Raw genomic sequence first — 18,672 nt, forward strand, 5'->3', positions numbered from 1 at the left:
GGTGTGAGCTTGAATTTTAAAAAGTTTAGTGAAAAATAGTGGGTTTGGGAAAATTAGTGGAACATGTGGTCCACTTTTTAACACTAGTGGTTTTATAATAATGTGAGTGAAATGTGAGGCCTACTATGCTAAAAGTGAAATGTGACTCTTATTTCGGGACGGATCGAAATGACAAATTGCGACTTTTATTGAGGGACGAAGCGAGTAATTTCTTAATAAAGATAATCACAAATTATATTATTTGAAAAAAAAGACAAAATTAAAGTAAGAACACACAAATTAAAGGGAATAAAATTACGAACAAAAGAAAGAAATGAAAAAAGTAAACTCTATTAAGAATTTAGAATCAAACACAGTCGTTTAACACTTTAACTCCAACGCACCCGCAGATGAACCACTCCCAGTTCTTGGCCAATTAAAACAGCTTCTAAAACCCGCCCTAACCCCTTTCTTCTTCACCTCTTCACTTCGAAATTTAAGAAGCGCGCGCAGTTTTTCAATTTCTAGGGTTTTCGGATTTTGATTGTTCCGGTGTCGGGAATGGCGTCAACCGCGCCTGCAACCACCGCAGCTCAGTCTTCCGACACCGCAAAAATTGTCGACGCCTCACTCTGGTGGGATCCTTTCAGTGCACTTCTCACCGAGCTTGAAAACGCCTCCGTGTCATCCGAAACCCCTCCAGATTTGGTAAGAAAACTGTGAATCACGTTGCAATTACTTGAACTCACCTCAATTGTAAATAGTATTTTGTATGGTAATGCGGAATGTGTGGTTTTTCAATGTTGATTTTTGAGAATTTGTGCGATTGGCTGTGTTTTAGGATAGGAAGTTGAAGGACAATCACGCTTGGTTTTCGGACACTGTGTCACAATTCAAGCCGCCCAATCAGAAATCGAGAGAAGCATTGGATTCACCACGTGTGAAAGTTGGCCCACACGAGTTGAATATACAGCCGAAATTGAAAGACGCTGCACTGAAGATTAGTAGTATCTTGGTAATGTTTACCTATTTTCTTTGACATCTTTTTCTTCCAGTGCTGTTTGGATTAGTTGGTACTGTTATCATTACTGAGACGCAAATATCACTTGTGTACATGTCAGTGTTTAGATGAGGTGCAATCATATATCATTTCCAAAAGATCGCTGGAGCAGCACAATGCAACAACCAATGATTTGCATCCAGATATTATAAATTTGGTTAGTTGATATCTTTCTCCTTCTGATAATTGTGCAACCCATTTGACTTCTGCAACTGGTGCAGTATGTGATTGAAAAACTGGAAGCATGTAATGCTATATTTAGCTGTTGCCTGTTCTCAACTTGTGAATGCCATAAGACGAACAACACTTATGCAGTTACTCAGTGTTTTTTGGACTCTGAGTAATGCATCTAGATGTGGTTATCAAAATTTCACAATAATAATCACATCTAGATGAAATACTTTTATTTGGTGCACATGTTTATCAAACTTTGTGCTTTGTTTTGATTTTATATGGTCTTTTAGGTATTGATCATGATAGCTACTTTATTAATTATATGAAGTCAACAGTGAACTTAAGGTTTTCAAAGGCGAATCATATTTTTATCACTTATTTCTCTTAGCTTCATCTCAAAATACTTGAAGAACTTTGTCTCTGATACTTTACAAATATCTTCATGGCATGTCCTTGGTGTATGCCAATTTTGCCTTTTGTTAATAAGGTCATGCTTGAGTACTACATTGAACGGCAATGCTTGTTGAAGTGCACAAGACAGATCTTTATGCATGCCTGTAAGTATCTCTCTCTGGTTCCGCATTATTTTGATGTCAATTATAATACACCGCCCACCCCTGCCATGGATATTATTACAATTTTTAGAAAGTTTTATGCTATTTCAACATGACTGGATTTCTTGCTTGAGGTTGGGCGATGAATGTTGTCTATCTTATATTTCCTGTCAAATTTAAAAAGTGATATATCAGCTCAATAAATGTTGGTACTTGGTTTCTTATGTCAATGAGTGAAGATAATGCATACCGTTCTTATCTCTAGGTTTTCACGAAGAAAGGAAATGTTCCATAGCTGTCATCATGCATCTCTGAAACTCAACTTGCTTAATTAAATGCACTTCAATTGTACTTGCTAGGTTTACTTCCATAGAATGTAAAATCTCTGGAGGAGATTCTGCTCCCACCTTCTTTCCAGTTGTAATGAATGGATGAGTGACAGATAGATCACACTTTCGGCAATAATAAGATAAACTAATAAGTATTTATAGTAGCAGATATACAGACTCGATTTGGCACTTGGTGGGTTCAAATTGACAAACTCTCTCTTTGTATGAAATCACAAATTAAAGAAACATAGCAGCTACTCCTTATGGTGTCTCGCCTTCACATTTACATTGAAAAATTGTGCGGTTGTCTCAGTATTTAGCTTATCCTCCTCCTAATGCAAACCCTTTTTGGTGCAGTGTATTTTGAAACTGAGTCGGAAGGAGTTTCTACTGTACTGGAGGTGGCAAAACGGTTAATTTCTGGTGGACTCGAATGTAAATTACTTTCTATCTTTGAGGACCTGCTATCATCTAAATACCCGGATCAGATGGTATATTTCATTGTAATAATTATGCATTTTTTCTAATTTATTTTCTACATTACATGGACACATATTTGACAGTGTTTCTTGCAGGATTTTGATCTCTACACTTTATGGGCAGAGGAAACACTCATAGAGGACAACTTAATCCTTGACATTCTTTTCCTTGTTTATTGCGAGTCGTTTTGTGCTTGTGACGCTGAATGCTGGAAAAGATTATGTGCGCTATATGAGGTGGGATTTTCTTCTTGTCGATGTACCTGTGAGCGTTTTATTTACTGATTTATCATGTTGTTCTTTGTGTCATGCAGGGTATTGTAACTGGATCTTACAATTTCCAGAAGCTGGCGATATCACCAGATGCTATTCGTGCCATATATCATGCCAAAGTGCAGCTGATGCTCATTCTCATTCAGTCTTTAAACCTGGAAAGTCTCCTTCAGATGATCCATGATAACATTTCTTTCAGGTTTTGTTGCATTTCTTTTTACTCTTCTCTCTGCCCCTTCCCCCTGGTCCTCTTTTATTTTTTATTCCATTTTCTGTTTTGCATTCTGTTTTTGTAATTGTAAAAGCCATTTCAAATAATCGGAACCTTTGACTGGTGGTGCAACTATGCATGTCTGTTATGCCCGCAACAATGCAACATAGGTAAAAAGTAATGTTAGATGTAATTTGGTGTAACTGACAACATTTATGTATTGGTGGTATTTTCATAAGTGCAATCTTCTATATGGATTTTGATGCTATTTTCGTAGTTGTATGCTTACTGTCAAGTAACTGAAGTGCTTGCTATTTCTTGCTCAGGCAGGGATCACTTAGATTTTCAGAGATGGAAGTTCAACAAATTGATTCAATGATTTCTAGCTTCAATGCTTTTGAGTCCAAAGAATTAGGCCCTCTGATCTTAGCATGGGCTTTGTTTCTTTGTCTTGTTTCTTCTCTGCCAGAAAAAGAGGAAAATAATAAGTTGATGGTACATATTTCTGTTATTCAGAGCATATCTTACCATTATGATGCCTGTACTTTGATTTTCGGATCTCTGTTTTCTTTTAAATGTGTTACTCTTTGCAGGAGATAGATCATATTGGTTATGTTCGTCAAGCTATGGAGGCTTCATCTTTGGGATATTTTCTTGACATTCTAGAAAGTGATACATTTAAATATTCAGATGTGAGTAACTTCCTTGGGTACCTTTCTATGACAGTGAGTTGTTGCGGGCATGCATTTCCCAGTAATTCCTTGTTTCTTAATGTACTTATTCTGTACCATGCCTTATTTTTCAATCTACCATCTTTCTAGGGTCCTCTAGCTGGTTACCGAAGTGTTATAAGAACGTTTGTTTCTGCATTTATTGCATCTTATGAAATCAATATCCAGGTATCTTTTAAATAGATGTGCATAGTACCCTCACTCTTCATTAGTTGCTCAGACATCATATGTCTTCCATGCCGTGCAGTTTGAGGATGAGAACCTGAAATTGATATTGGACATACTTTGCAAAATATACCACGGGGAGGTATGCCTGCTAAATACTTTTTTGATGATTAAGTATCATATTCCAACTATAATATATTTAAGAAAATAAATTTCTTGCAGGAGTCCCTATGTGATCAGTTTTGGGATAGGGACAGCTTTATTGATGGTCCTGTCAGGTGTCTTCTTTTCAACCTAGAGGGCGAATTTCCATTTAGAACTATTGAGCTTCTTCGCTTGTTATCAGCCCTGAGTGAAGGTGCATGGCCGTCTGAATGCGTGTAAGTGGAACTTGGATGGCATATTTGAATGTTTATTTATAAGCTATTATTTGGGTTCTTGCTTCCGAAACAAGGCCTGATCTTTTTCCTCTCATAAGGTAGATATTAAAGGGATCTGTAGTTGACTCTCCGAACTTGATTGGTTAACTTAAGAATATGTCCCGACCACTTAAGAGTTAAGATATTTTTGTCCAACATAGATCCAGTAACTGTGGTTTTTAGATAACTTTAATGTGTCTTTCATTATTTGACTGCCACCTAAAACTTATGAGCACCTTTACTAAACACAAGTTAATACAATCTATGACTTTTGAGCAGATTCAATTTCCTAGACAAGTCCACTGGACTGTCGACACCGTTTGAGATTATGAATGGCTCAGTAGTGGATGCTGTTTCAAAGATCGTTGAAACACATTCTCCCTTGCATGTTGCTGGGGTTGAAGGCTTGATAATTCCTGGAAAATCTAGGGGTCAAGTATTGAGAATGCTCGACGACAATTGTGCTCTGGTCAGGTGGGAGGTAAATGTTTAATGCATAAAATTGTAAACTTGAATAGTGTCATTCATTTAACTTATTTTGAAACTTGGGGTTCTCTGTACAATTATTCCACATCATCTATTTCTTTGTTGTCTATGCTGTGACTTGAAGTCTGTTTCACATTTTAAATCGGATAATTATCAACATTCCTTCAACCCATTATGCATGGAAGAATGATGTCACATCCGGAACTATCTTCTTCCCTGGGCACTATATAGCTTATAGTCTGTTATTGCTATCTGCTACCTCCTAAGTATCTGTTAAAACTTTAAAGGGATTTTGAATGTGGACTTTGATGCTTTTTATTACTTGGTCTGTTACTTGTTTTCTTGTTTCTCTCTTCATATGTATCTCTGACTCTGTCTATCGATCTTTCTCTTCCTTTCAAGCTTAGCCTCTGCCTTGCTCTCTACTTGTCTTCTCTGCAGCATACAGTGTCTGGAGTTCTTGTTTTGCTTTTGCGGTTGGCTAAAGAGTTGTATATGCAAAACCCAGAGGAAGTAGTTGTTATTCTTGACTTGCTCAGTCGATTGGCGAGTTTTAACACGGTATTCTAACTCTAAATTGATTACTCTTGTAAGCTTAATTCACTGCTGATGGTTTTACATATTAAATTTGCATGCCTTCTAATTACACATGCTCGGCCGTTATGCTTATATTGGACGTGTGTTCATGTTCATTATTTTATCTTTGCTTGCTTGATTTTGACATCCTGTCATTAGTATGAAGCTTAACTTTGCCTTCAGTTTTTTGATATGGGGGAGATAGTGTGTGAAAGAATAATCTACAAAGCTATTATAGTTAGTTTTATTGTACTCTTTGCATGCGACACTTTTATCTCATACTTTTGTCTAACTAAAACAAGATCGATTCCGATAAACTTCTTTTGTGCTGAGAATTGCAGATTACTATGACTAATATGACCATGCCTTTGTAAATTTCTTCTAGGAGGTCAAAATGTTTTAGAACTAGTTAGCTTTTAACACCTGCCTAAATTCCTAATTTGCTGCACAATAATTTTTGAGTAACTGGATTCTTGACGTAAAAAATGTATGCGACAGAGGTTGATACTTGATTCTTTTGTCTTTGGTGTGTATCTGAATGACTTTATCACCTAGTGTAGTTGATGATTCCGAATAGTTAAATAAAATTTATGTTACTATTATGGAAATTTCAGTCGCGAACTGCTACACACTCCTGAAATTATCTGTTTAACTTTTGTGGTGGATCGACTTAATAGTTTTTCTTCGGATATCATGTTGTAATCTGAAAACAATTTTGAAGTATTTCTTATAACTATAGAGTATCTGATGGTATGAAGCCAATTTGTATGTCATTAGGCTATCTGTTGTACTCTCATGAAATCTTGGAATTTCTCCTGTGATGGAGACTATGTTATGGGGAATGAGCAGAGTTATTTTCGGTACGAGAGTTTCATTTTCATTTTATTAGATACTCATTCACTTGGTATTTCTATTCTTCAAGTGAGTTTACTCTGTTTGGCTCTTGTTACAGCATTGACATTGTCGAGATTGTTTGTGCTGTGCTGAAAAACGCTCCCCCAAGCATAAGTGGTGCCATAATGATGTCCATGGGGGTAAACATATTGACGAAAATGTTAAAATGGTAATTGATATATACTGCATTGATTAATTTATTTGATGATGATACTGGCCACAAGTTTTTATTGGTGTATAGTAGCATCATACAAATAGTTGTTCTATTATATATTTGGTGTTGCGTTTTATCCCTATAGTTGTGGGCCTTGTGGCTAATAAGGTGTCTTGTGATGAATATGATTTGATAATTTTGTAATTGAGTTTGAAACCATTCCAGTTGGTTTGTATATTTTACTTCAAATTGGTTTACTTTTCTCATGATATGCACAAAATTTTGTTCTTACTGCTCTCCTTTTCCTATCTTTATATCACAGCAAGCCGTCTCATGTAGCTACAATGGCCATGAAGGGCAATATCTTTGATGTTGCCTTGAGGACAAATCCCTTTGATGTTGGATCCAACAATTTATCCAGGTCAATTTTCAGACATTCTGTAACTTAAGTAGATGGAGATACTTCATTTATGAGATCTACTTTGTTAACTGTATTTGATTGAATGGAAATTATGGAATCTAGAAACTGATACTTAATGACTGTTTTATGGGGAAAACTCTTGCTATGCTATACTGAATTGAGTTGATTATCAGCTGCACCCAGATATTCTCCTGTTATTTGGCGTGTTACATTAAATCTTTTTGGTGTATTATTCAGCGCTTGCTATTTCTGGGAACTGGGAAGTGTTTTTGTCGGGGTATTGAGCGTGCAGGATCTCTTTATACTTGGTCCATTCAGTGCCTCCTCCTCATTGTCAAAAGATTCAGAACAAGCCTGATATGATGCCTAACTTCAAGTTTTCTTTTTTTATCAACATTGCTGTTTCCATGTTTCATCTCAGTGGATCCTGGTTGCTCTCTGGAAGACTTGCCAAAATGCTTTTGATTGATTGTGAACAGAGTGACTGCTCAATGACCCTGTCAGGTATTTTATTTGGTTCCCTAGTTAGATGGCGCTGATCCCTAAAATATACTCCAATTGATTTTGTTGTTATAACATTAACGTTTTATGTGGCCTCAGCCTGTGAGCTTTATTATCGACTGCATGAAAGTTTTTTATTATATTATTTTAGTTGTATGCCTTCTGTATGCTCAGCATTGCAAACTTTTTTCTTTGACTTCTTGACTTATCATCCTCACGCTGTACCTAAAACTCCTCTACTCTTCAAGGTTTTGTTTCTGTGCTACAGCTTTACTCCTCTGGGGGTATGTAGCTTCTTTGACTTAACAAGTACAGTAATAGATTAGTAATTAAGAGTGCTATTATAAAACATGACCTGCTAGCTTCTATTCAGATATGATCTTTAAAATCAACTTTCCTGGGGGATTCGAAGTTAAGGTGCTCTCATGCTGCCTTCCACTCAATTCCACATTTGAAACTTGCATTGCAATAGAATACTAGAAGCAGATCATTGGGTTTACGCTTATCTTTAGCCTCTTCTTTTGTCCTTCTTGACTGCTCTTAGATTTTTTGTTTTCTGTTATTTTCTACTTGTTAGACATATCTTGTTTTCCTCACCAGTTGATTCACTGAATGATTTTCCATTACAACGAATTAATATTCTGAAAACTAACTCTTGCAAGTTACCGTGCAGTGCTTGACTTCACAATGAATCTACTAGAGAAAGGATTAGAAACCGATACCATCCTTGCACTCATCGTTTTCTCACTTCAGTATGTTCTCATCAATCACGAGTTCTGGAAATATAAGGTGAAACCTGCTCGGTGGAAGGTGACACAGAAGGTATTGGCTTTTACATCTGTGTATAAACTTTTGAATTTATATTGCATTAGATTTTATGGTTCTCAGTTCTCTAGATTCGCATCTCAAGTGAAATCATAGGATGTAAGGGATAACTTTATTGAATAAGGTCTTCAAGGAATCACAGACTATGTATCTTCTTGCATATTTTTGCATCAAGACATGGCAGAAGATATCTCTTTTACAGTTTACGCAATATATTTCTCTTATTCTGTGTTTCTTCTTTAACCAGCATCAATTCCATAAGTTCTATATTACCTTTTTCGTGACACTTTCTTATTCAAATGTTGGTCATAGTGGAGACCTTTACGTTGAGTATGAATATGGAGAGATCTCCTCTCCCCTTATTAAATAGTAATTTTTTTCTAGTATTAGCAAACTATCCTCATTTAGTTCTAATTTCTTTCAGTACTTACGAATAAGCACTTTCTGCCTAGTCTGATTTCTTTGTTTATAGGTGCTTGAAGTCATGAGGAAATGTATTTCGTCTATCTCATGCTGTCCCAAGCTGGGGGAAGTAGTTCGTGATATTATATTTTCTGATTCTTCTATACACTCTGCACTTTTCCGAATTGTTTGTACAACAGCACCAACCTTAGAGGTTCATGATACTCTTCTTATTCCTTAATCATTATGTATCTTTAGCTCTGTAACTTTAATATTGTGTTTGATATCTGTTCTTTCTTCTACCTTCTTTTCTTATATGCCAGAAACTTCATGTATCTCGTTTATTTGACATACTGGATATTGAGGGTTTGGAGCTTGCAATATCCTCTGGGCTAAATGTCTTGCTCAGCATGATATCCACTTTTTCAAAGGTGTGCACTTTTAAATTTTGTGTGTTCTTATATCATTATAGTTTCTTTGTTATTTCTGAATATGCTTCCTCTTTTCCCGGAACAAAACAAAACCTTACTTATGGACATTGTTGTTATATAAAATGTCAAGTTGGTACATCTTCAGGACTCATATCGCAAAGCACCAATTGTTTTTCAGTAATGTTATGCTGCTTCACTAATTCTATTTGATAATATATTTATGGTTTTTGTTGTTGACTAAAACTTTAAACTGTTTTGTATCAGCATCCACAGGGTAGTTCTGTTTTTCATGAAGCAATTCTATCAATGACGACAAAGCCAGTACCTGTGATCACTGCCGCCATATCATTTATATCATACTTCCGTAATGCTGTACGACCTATTTTCCTCAATAATCATGTTCTTGATTCTTCAGTATTGTTATATGGCTGATAGTCTTTGTTTCATGCATCTTTATCTGTCCTCCCCCATAGAGTTGTTCTGCTTGAGTTCCACTTTACGTTCTAGTCAGACCTTGCCTTGTGTGTCATGATGTCATCTTTAGATATTAATCCAGGAAGGTGGTGTTCGGTTTCCAAGATAAAATAGTACCAAGATATAATCTAGGATTGAGTTGTGAGATTATTTTAGTCATAGGGGGTTAGCTATGACTAATTATCCCATGATTATCCATCTAGGATTGAGTTGTGGGATTGAATCTCTTGAACCAAACACACTACAAATTTAATCCCGGATACAATCTTGCAAACCGAACACCCCCTAAGTCTCCCATAGCTGAGATGCGTAAGAAAACTTCATTTGTGGTGGCATATAGGCTGCATAGTATTTTCTTTTCTTAACTTTATTGGATTTATGGTCTCAATATAATCTTACCGCAACTTCTCTGATAGGGAGTATATAATTATTCATGTCATTCTATCTTTTTGGTATTCCTTATATCTTGTCTTTTGCTGGTTCATTTAGAATATACAAATGGCTGGCGCAAGATTGCTCTCTGCTTTGTTTATGGCAGATATCTCACAGTCCTATACCCACAACAATATGAATCTTGGGTTGGATGATAAGCAGGTTGGCAACTGAACTGGTCGTGTAACAATGTATTAGTTGTCAGAAATGCTCATTACTAATTTGGATTTATAACCCTCTTGCAGGTTGCCCATTTCAGGAAATCTATTACCAGCATTCTTTTTCAGCAGTCACCATCGAGTGAGGATCTCATCGTTGCTACTTTGAGGTTCCTAACTTCTGCTGCAAGCAATCAGGTTATCTGTCCTTACTTTGTCCTTTATAGATTTTAGTTTTTTATTCGTACCATATGGATCCATCAAGTTTTGCATTGTCCTCTTCCATCAGTACTAAAGAATTCTGTAATTTTACTATCTTTTTCTTCATGTTTATTGCAAACTCCATGGACATTTATCTGAAGTTGATTGCGACTAATCATTCATTGACTATTATCCATAGCTTATAGTATTATATCGGCATTGAAATTGATGTTTTCTCTTGTTCCTCTCAGAAATATGCCCGGTCCTCGAATATTTTTGCAGACACATTGCTCGCAGTTTCTTTAATCATAACATGATGCAATAGATCTAAGCTGTAGAACTTTGGATCACTTGGTAGTATATGCATAAAAACTGAAGTTTTCTATTAAAGTTAATGACACTCTTCCCGTGCTAAAGTTACATGTCACTTGTCTAGGTCTGCTAGATGTGATAGGGAAATTATCCATAGGGAGTAACTGATAATCAGTCTACGTGTCTGTAGTTTTCATTTATGGGTCTTTGCACCTAGTTTTTATCATTTACATGTCGGATCTTCTCAACAGTATTTCTTCATAATCTAACTGTTTTTGTTGACTGGCTTTAGTTTGAGGATTCAGACGTCTCAATGGTCAAGACATGCTTGATACTTCATGCTAATTAATATATTTTCTAATCTGATAATTCTGCTCATGTTTACATTAATGGTATGCTCAAATACAGCCTGCTTTTCTTGCTGCTGTCATTGCGTCGAAGGAGTACTCAAATACTCAAGTGCAAAATGCCCTTGAACATCAGCCAAAGAAAACTGAGAATGAATCATTAGATTCCTTGGAAGAAAGTCCTTTATATGCAATTTTGCAGTACCTAAAAGATTCTGAAGACTTATTACATAGGTATGGTTTCATTTGATTAAATTATCTGCTTGCTGGTTTTCTTAAAAAATTTCTTGATTAGGTATTTATAATCCATTTTATTTTTCCTTAGGAAACCAAATATGTTGTTATGTTTGTTGAAGTTTCTAAAGGCACTTTGGCAAGGTGCACCTCAGTTCTCGAAGAACTTGGAACAATTAAAAGTTGCAGATGAGTTCTGGAAACATTTGACCCGTTCTCTGGTGCTCATTGCTCACCGAGACAACATATCTGAGAAGTTAACTGAAATGGATCTCCAAAACATGGCCTGCGAATGTCAAATCCTCTCCAACGTATTGGATATACTAAGCTATGAGATTTTTGTGCAAAAGAAGTTGAGGCATGCTGCATCAGTTGTCAACAGAATATCTACATCACCTCCTAATGGGGCAGAAAAAACTGAGCATAATTTAAAAAAAAATGGAAGCCTAAAGGAGACTATTTCATCCTGGTGTAAGAATTCAGTTCTGAGTGACTTGATCAAGGTCTGTGTTTCCTCAGAATATGATGAAAGTAGTCATACACGTGCCAAGGTGATCTATTCATGCTATCTGCTCTTATGTAACTACAACTTCTCCTGCTCCAAAGTATATAAAATCGTCTGAATGTTAATTCTGTTGCTCACTTACGCCTTTCAAATTGTCGCTTTTGATGAGTATTTAGGTTGCTGCTGGTGCATTTGCTGTTCATGTGATGGTTAAATTAAGAAGTGGTGACTCAGGGAGCTTGTCTGTGTCACTAATTGAAAGGATTTCAGCATTGTCAGAAAAGGTATATAATATGGTTGGAGTTACTGAAGTTATAATTGGTTAATAATATAAGTAATTTCATGTGAGAAAAAACACCAACACAACAAAATCTGAAGGTATCAAACTCAACTATTTTAGCGATTGTTATCTCATGTTGATTCCCGTAGTGCTTACAACTAAACCATGTACCGCATTTGCTGTAAATGACTGTCCGCCAACATATTGGCTTTATCATTCCATTCTGTTGATAATTTCTATCATTAGGAGCTCTGAAATCTGTACACTCATTTTGTGCTGTCTTCTACAGTTATTCAAGTTACCAGCTTTTTCAGATTTGTTGACCCAGTATACTGAGCGTAGTTACAGGTTGGTGTTACTTTCTTTCTCTTCTGATGCTGGATGCTTTTATCTATTAATTTATCCAAGTAGATGTTACTTTTCTCCATTTCTTAGTTTTGATACTTGTTATTTTAGTGGAGGACAAGAGTTGGAGAATCTGATTCTAAGTGATCTGTTTTACCACATCCAAGGAGAGCTTAATGGCCGTCAGATTGACAATAGACCATTTAAAGAGTTATTACAGTTTCTGATAGATTCAAGATTTCTGGATGCCTATAAATATGAAAAGGATGATGATCTTCCCGCCAACGACAAGAGTGTCTACCTGTATGATACTGTTCGCCTCAAAATAGACCTTGGATTAGAAATGTGGGATCTTCTTGCTTGGAAAGAGTCCAAGGATCTTGTGAAAACTATGCTCCTTTCTTTGCAAGATGCAAATTCAAGAATGTTGCACTCTACTTCCAAGCTTTCAGCTTTGCGTGGGCTTGTTACTCTATTGTACATGCGCCAAAACAATGTGAGTTTTAGATTCATTGATATCAAAATTCTAAGGAGGTGATAGTATGTAGGAATAAAATGAATATTCCTATGTTTATTCCTTTCCGTGATTGGTAAGTTTTGAAATGAGGGAATCACCATCCTGACGGAATGCCTAAAAGAATATATTGGTGGATCATGGAATAACATTTGTATTGATGTTCATAGTATAACAATATTGATGTTCATAAACATTACAGTGATGCCATATCCCATATCCCATCTTTGGATTTGGTTTGGTTTACTTTTCTTTTTAATTAATTTATTAATACAATAAAAAATTGTCGGTGCCGAAGTTGAGATTTTACCAATTTGTACAGGCTGAAGATTTGACCGGGCTGAAGATTTCTGAGCAAGTAGTTTCTTCAGGCATTGACCACATATGTCAGTCTATCCATGCCTCACTGGCATCTTTGACTCCTGCCGGCGATGCTAGTGAAGATATTGTGCTAGATATTCTTACAGCTCAAGCAGAGCTACTGCTACTTCTCCTCAGATCAGTTGAAACAAAACTTTCTCAGCCTGATCGTGTTCTTATTTTAAAGGCCTCAAGCTATGGTCTCAAAGTGTTGAGCGGCTGTAGGCCAACTCTTGCTGCTGAAACAGCTACTAGGTTTTTGCTTATTTTGATCCTTTCAGTTAAGCTGACTTGCAAGGATTCGGGTATGGGCTATTCAACCGAAACTGAATCAACTGAAGTTTCATCTGAAGTTTCTTATTCAAGTTTGGGGTTATTACCTGTTCTCTGCAGCAGCATTCAGCACCCAGATAATTGTATCCTATCCTTGGCTGCCATTGACTTTATACTGAAAGGTTTCTCAACCCCTGCTACTTGGTTCCCCATCATACAGAAGCATTTCCCATTGCCACATATTGTTCAGAAGCTCCAAGATGCAGCTGCGTCCAAAATGGTTCCAATCATATTAAAATTTCTTTTGAATCTTGCACGCGTGAGACAGGGTGCTGAGATGCTTCTAAATGCTGGTATCCTAGCATCACTAAGAATGCTGTTGTCTGACTTTCCAGATGGTGCACCTCTCTCTGTAATCCAAGGTGAGAGCATCTTTGCCAATTTTGACAAAACCGAAAAGTCTCAACCCATCTGGGGGCTGAGCTTGGCTGTACTTACAGCAATTATCCATTCTTTGGGAGATAACTCTGCAAGTGTTGTGGATTATGTGATGGCATGCATATTAGTTGAGAAAGCACCTTCAGTTTTCTATTACCTAACTGCACCAGATCTCCCAACTAATGGTCATGAAAATAAAAGAGCCCGTGCATTGAAATCAAACACTTCCTTAGATGAGCTTAAAGCCACACAAAATACTTTGGCTCTAATTTGTGTCTTGGCGGAGCACTCAAATTCGTGGAAGAAAATTCTGCAAAGCATGGAGTCCCAGTTACGGGAAAAAAGCATCCATTTGTTAGCCTTCATTAGTCGAGCAACTCAGCACCCTGGAGAATCACCTCGGAGGGAAGCTCCTTTATCCTGCCATCCTGTACTCAAAGAAGAGCTTGAGTTGTTCAAGAAGCCTTCGTTTGTAAACAGTAAAAAGGGTTGGTTTGCTCTATCTGCTCTTGGCTGCAAGTCAAATCTCAACTTGGCGCTCTTGTCCTCTAAATCAACTGCTCTGGTCTTGAGAGATCAGTCGAATGACGATAGCAATTCATCTGATCAGACACATTTGTCAGATTTAATTGCAATCGAGATGTACAAGACTGCATTTCTGCTGTTGAAGTTTTTATGCACACAAACTGAAGCAGCTGCCAGAAAGGCAGAGGAGGTTGGTTTTGTTGACATTGCAAATTTCCCTGAACTGCCAATGCCCGATATTTTACATGGCTTGCAGGTACTTCTAATTTACATTCAATGTTTCATTTTTCTGTCAACCATCTATAAACATTAGTATATGCTTGTAATATTTGATGCAGTCACCAATTAAATGGTGTAACTTAATATTGCATACTTATTCCATGAAATATGTTTGATTTTTGCTTAATAGGATCAAGGGATTGCCATCATCACAGAACTGTGCGAAGCCAACAAGACAAAACAGGTGGCGTCAGAAATAAAGGAAGTCTGCACTTTGCTGCTACAAGTGACAGTAATGGCATTATACTTAGAGTATTCTGTCATACAAATTTGTGGCATTAGGCCTGTATTAGGCCATGTTGAAACATTCTCCAAGGAACTACGCCTTCTTATTAGAGGTAACAGCATTTTCCCTCTCCCAATCTCATCACAGTTCAGATTATGATTTGAATTAGAGTTCTAAATATAAATGCTGACTATGCTTATATGTTTTCATTGTAGCAACGGAGGGCCATGTGTTCTTGAAAGAGCCACTGACAATTTTGAAACAAATTGTAGCAGTTGTGTATCCGGAGTTAGTACACCAAGACGCCTTGTTTTGAGATCGATGTATATATTCTTTTCACCAATTCTGTCTACTTCACATTTGTAGTAGAATTCTAAATTTGTATCGTTCCTAACTTTTGAGGCCCTTACCTTGTTATCTCGAGTGATGTTAGCCTCAAGCTTATCAAGGCTTGGCTTGAACGCTCCGTGAGTGCGTTCAAAAGATAGTTCTGAGTCGAGCTCGAGCTTTAGTCACTTAAGCACCTGTGTATCTCTAGACTTGATCGAATTATTATAAATCTAATCTTAGAATGTCTTTTAAATGAAACCATGATGTAATTCTTGTTTTGAATTTTTATTAAAGTAGTGAGTACTACTACCGTTTTTGAAATGATAGGATTTCTTTTGTGAATTCTCTTCACACCACCGCCACGCAAGTTATGTGCACCGCCTCATTATTGACGTTGCTTTTTTTAGTTGCGTACTGCAATTTTATCTCATTCGTAGAGTTATCTGTAAAATACGAAGTGCCTTCATTATGTCCTGAACTTTTTTTTTTCTTTGTTTAATTAGTTATATAGATAAAAAAAATTTAACAAAATTATAACTATAATTAGAGTAGTAGCACTAGCAGTATAACTTAAACCTCTTTTTTTATGGAGTGTTTAATATTCCCTTTTAGAAAAGTTAAATGATTGGAGCAGCGCCACCTACTGTTCACAGGATTCCGGGAATGCGTGTCCTGAAATGAAAAGTAAAGCTGAAAAATAAAGTTGATTCTCGAATTGTGGCAATTGCACGCTAGAGAAAAGTTTATGCATTGGGACACAATAATTAGATAATGAAAAAAGAAAAGGCGTCTTTATTCTTTTTATTTTGTGAACCAATAATATATATTCAATTCAATGTACGCATGAGCTATAAATAATATTTGAATTACATTTGAAAATTTTTAATTCTCTCACTATTAAGATTGTGCAACAGTTACACCATTTTAGCCAGTTATAAAGTATGCGTAACTTTTATTTAGAAAAAAACCCTGTTCATGACCTACCATTTTAACTTATTAAGAGTGTAAAAGTTACTCTTATTAGCCATTATAGAGTGCGTAATTTTTATTTTTAAATATATATTCTTATACTACTAGTATTCATTTAGAAAGAACCTGCTTATGGCCTACCATTTTAATTCATGATATAGCATTGATGAGATATTTACCCAGGATAAATTACAAGTTTGCCATCTTCAATATTACACATTTTTAGTGGATGGAGGTTGTAACTATATTAAAAAAAGTCAATGATGAGTAACTCAGCCTTACACTATTGGAGCCTAGAAATTTAAATTTTGAGACAATTGGACTTGAGAACCATGAGAATATTTCCAATGGAACAAAATGTCTTTATTATAGACAAACTTAGAAGGGAGCGTAATATAAGGTAGCGAAAATTAAGGTGCCATCTCAATTAACACTATTAAAAATGAGTGCCACAAATTATAATACTAGTGTTCAAATATTTTTAAAATGTATGATAATCCTAGCAAATCAGATTTGGACTATTCTAGCGTAGACCTATTTTCACTCATAGGCATCCATTTGAACCAATAACGAGTTTTACTTATTGATTTGTGTTGAAGATGATTCACACTAAATACAAAATGCTACTTTGGAGGTCATATCATATAAAATTTGCCCAAAATCTGAATGTAATTAGTTATGTAGAGCATTTGGTTGTGGTGTCTGTGTCTAAAACAAGTTTTTGATTTTGTCAATCGAAATCTTGGGTAAATTGACAAATTTTAATTGGCGAAAATTCTTCTCTTTAGAAAGTATTATGCCAATTAAAAGCAATATTCTTCCTCTTTGAAATCATGCCAATTCAAATCAATTTTCCACAAACGAAGCTTCCTACTTTAATTTTCTTTCTTCAAAATGATTTTATTCCTAAAATACTCAACCTCTTCCCATTTAGATAATATTCGAAAATCGAAATGAAATCTACTTCAAAAATAAAATTATTGTAGTAGTATGATTATGGAATAGAGCATTAATTACCATTTTTCAATAAAAGAAAAAAGAACTGAGAAAATGTGTAGCGGCAGATATTTTTCGCATATGCTCACGTGATCCCTCATCCCTATCAACAAAACCCTAAACTTAACCATGGTAAAAAAATAACTAAACCCACCTACAACCACTCCTCTCACGATTTCGCCACGTGTCATGATCCGACGGTCCCAGTTTCCTCTGCCATGGATAATCACTCTCGCGTTGCCCTATATAATCCTCACACAATCACTCCAAACCCTAACACAGCTGAGAACTTCTTCACTCCTCTAGAAAATTTCTCAACCGAAAACCAAAATCAAATGGCAAACCCTAAGGTTTTCTTCGACATGACCGTCGGCGGCGCCCCTGCCGGCCGGATCGTGATGGAGCTCTTCGCTGACGTGGTGCCGAGGACGGCCGAGAACTTTCGCGCTCTGTGCACCGGCGAGAAGGGCACCGGCCGCTCCGGCAAGCCTCTCCACTACAAAGGATCGTCGTTCCACCGCGTGATCCCCAACTTCATGTGCCAGGGCGGCGACTTCACGGCTGGGAACGGCACCGGCGGCGAATCGATCTACGGCGCCAAATTCGCCGATGAAAACTTCGTGAAGAAGCACACCGGCCCTGGCATCCTGTCCATGGCCAACGCTGGCCCCGGGACCAACGGATCTCAGTTCTTCATCTGCACCGCCAAGACCGAGTGGCTCGATGGCAAGCACGTGGTGTTCGGGCAGGTCGTGGAGGGTTACGACATCGTCAAGGCGATCGAGAAGGTTGGATCCGGCAGCGGAAGGTGCTCTAAGCCCGTGGTTATCGCCGATTGCGGTCAACTCTAGATCCATCTCGTGATGATCTGTTATCATATAGATCTGATGATGATCTATCGTTTTAATTTCGTTGCTTTCTATTATCTGAATCAAGTTTGTTCGATGCTTCTGTTTGGGATTATGAGAGGTTGTTCCGAGTGAGATTTACCTCTTTTTTAACTATGGTTTTAGATCTGAACTTCTCTTCTCAATAAGATTCGATTTCCATTTCAAATTTCACTATCTCTCTATTTTCTTCCGCCTTATTTATTTCTGTTAATATATCTGGCATCTTGGATGTTTACTCGAACAATGTTTACAATTCAAATATGATGTCACGTTTTGTATTTGTTGACTATTTTCACTATTTTCAAACGTTGCTATTGATATCGGGATACATCTTTAAATTGTACTCATAGTATATGTTAAATCGTTTGAATTCATCGTTGATTAATTTATCGGTTAATTGAAAAATAAATTTAGTTGAGAAAAATAAATTCATCGTTTGAATTCATTAAGTTGGGTCATGGGTGATGATGATTTGGTCTAGGAGTTGATTCAGTAAACCGGAGTGATTTTTCTCTTGTCG

General features: G+C 36.7%; 2 protein-coding genes across 3 annotated transcripts; both read left to right on the forward strand.

Annotated features, from left to right (window-relative positions):
• Window positions 1-375: 375 nt before the first annotated feature.
• LOC125188339 (nucleoporin (DUF3414)) lies at window positions 376-15,618 on the forward strand. 2 transcript variants are annotated; one of them, XM_048085119.2, is made up of 32 exons: window positions 376-687; window positions 821-994; window positions 1,101-1,196; window positions 1,701-1,770; window positions 2,454-2,587; window positions 2,672-2,812; window positions 2,890-3,047; window positions 3,386-3,554; window positions 3,653-3,751; window positions 3,881-3,958; window positions 4,038-4,097; window positions 4,178-4,335; window positions 4,654-4,855; window positions 5,302-5,421; window positions 6,214-6,296; window positions 6,389-6,499; window positions 6,807-6,905; window positions 7,327-7,409; window positions 8,080-8,228; window positions 8,704-8,847; window positions 8,957-9,064; window positions 9,329-9,436; window positions 10,028-10,132; window positions 10,216-10,326; window positions 11,050-11,222; window positions 11,314-11,773; window positions 11,904-12,011; window positions 12,297-12,355; window positions 12,464-12,848; window positions 13,189-14,718; window positions 14,872-15,079; window positions 15,183-15,618. In XM_048085119.2, the coding sequence occupies exons 1-32, from the start codon at window positions 541-543 to the stop codon at window positions 15,281-15,283; spliced, it is 5,931 nt and encodes a 1,976-aa protein (XP_047941076.1). In that variant the 5' UTR covers window positions 376-540; the 3' UTR covers window positions 15,284-15,618. The 2 variants fall into 2 exon arrangements, with proteins under 2 accessions (XP_047941076.1, XP_088915045.1); XM_089058919.1 differs by lacking the exons at window positions 376-687; window positions 821-994; window positions 1,101-1,196; ... (1 more) ...; window positions 2,454-2,587; window positions 2,672-2,812 and having other exon boundaries at window positions 2,922-3,047; window positions 3,390-3,554.
• Window positions 15,619-17,524: 1,906 nt separating this feature from the next.
• On the forward strand, window positions 17,525-18,323 carry LOC125188184 (peptidyl-prolyl cis-trans isomerase 2). The gene has a single exon (XM_048084941.2). It carries the CDS (start codon window positions 17,598-17,600, stop codon window positions 18,111-18,113), a length of 516 nt encoding a protein of 171 aa, XP_047940898.1. The 5' UTR covers window positions 17,525-17,597; the 3' UTR covers window positions 18,114-18,323.
• Window positions 18,324-18,672: the final 349 nt, after the last annotated feature.

The sequence above is a fragment of the Salvia hispanica genome, chromosome 5 (assembly GCF_029641045.1).
Source record: "Salvia hispanica isolate PSC_SH4W2 chromosome 5, Shi_PSC_v1, whole genome shotgun sequence".
In the NCBI taxonomy this organism is placed as follows: Eukaryota; Viridiplantae; Streptophyta; class Magnoliopsida; order Lamiales; family Lamiaceae; genus Salvia; species Salvia hispanica.

Excerpts from the sequence above, each read along its gene's own strand:
- LOC125188184 (XM_048084941.2), top strand. The coding sequence starts at position 17,598 with ATGGCAAACCCTAAGGTTTTCTTCGACATGACCGTCGGCGGCGCCCCT.
- LOC125188339 (XM_048085119.2), top strand. The coding sequence starts at position 541 with ATGGCGTCAACCGCGCCTGCAACCACCGCAGCTCAGTCTTCCGACACC. Across the intron at positions 4,098-4,177 it reads GCAAAATATACCACGGGGAG|GAGTCCCTATGTGATCAGTT; the intron begins GTATGCCTGCTA and ends AATTTCTTGCAG. Across the intron at positions 9,065-9,328 it reads TGATATCCACTTTTTCAAAG|CATCCACAGGGTAGTTCTGT; the intron begins GTGTGCACTTTT and ends GTTTTGTATCAG.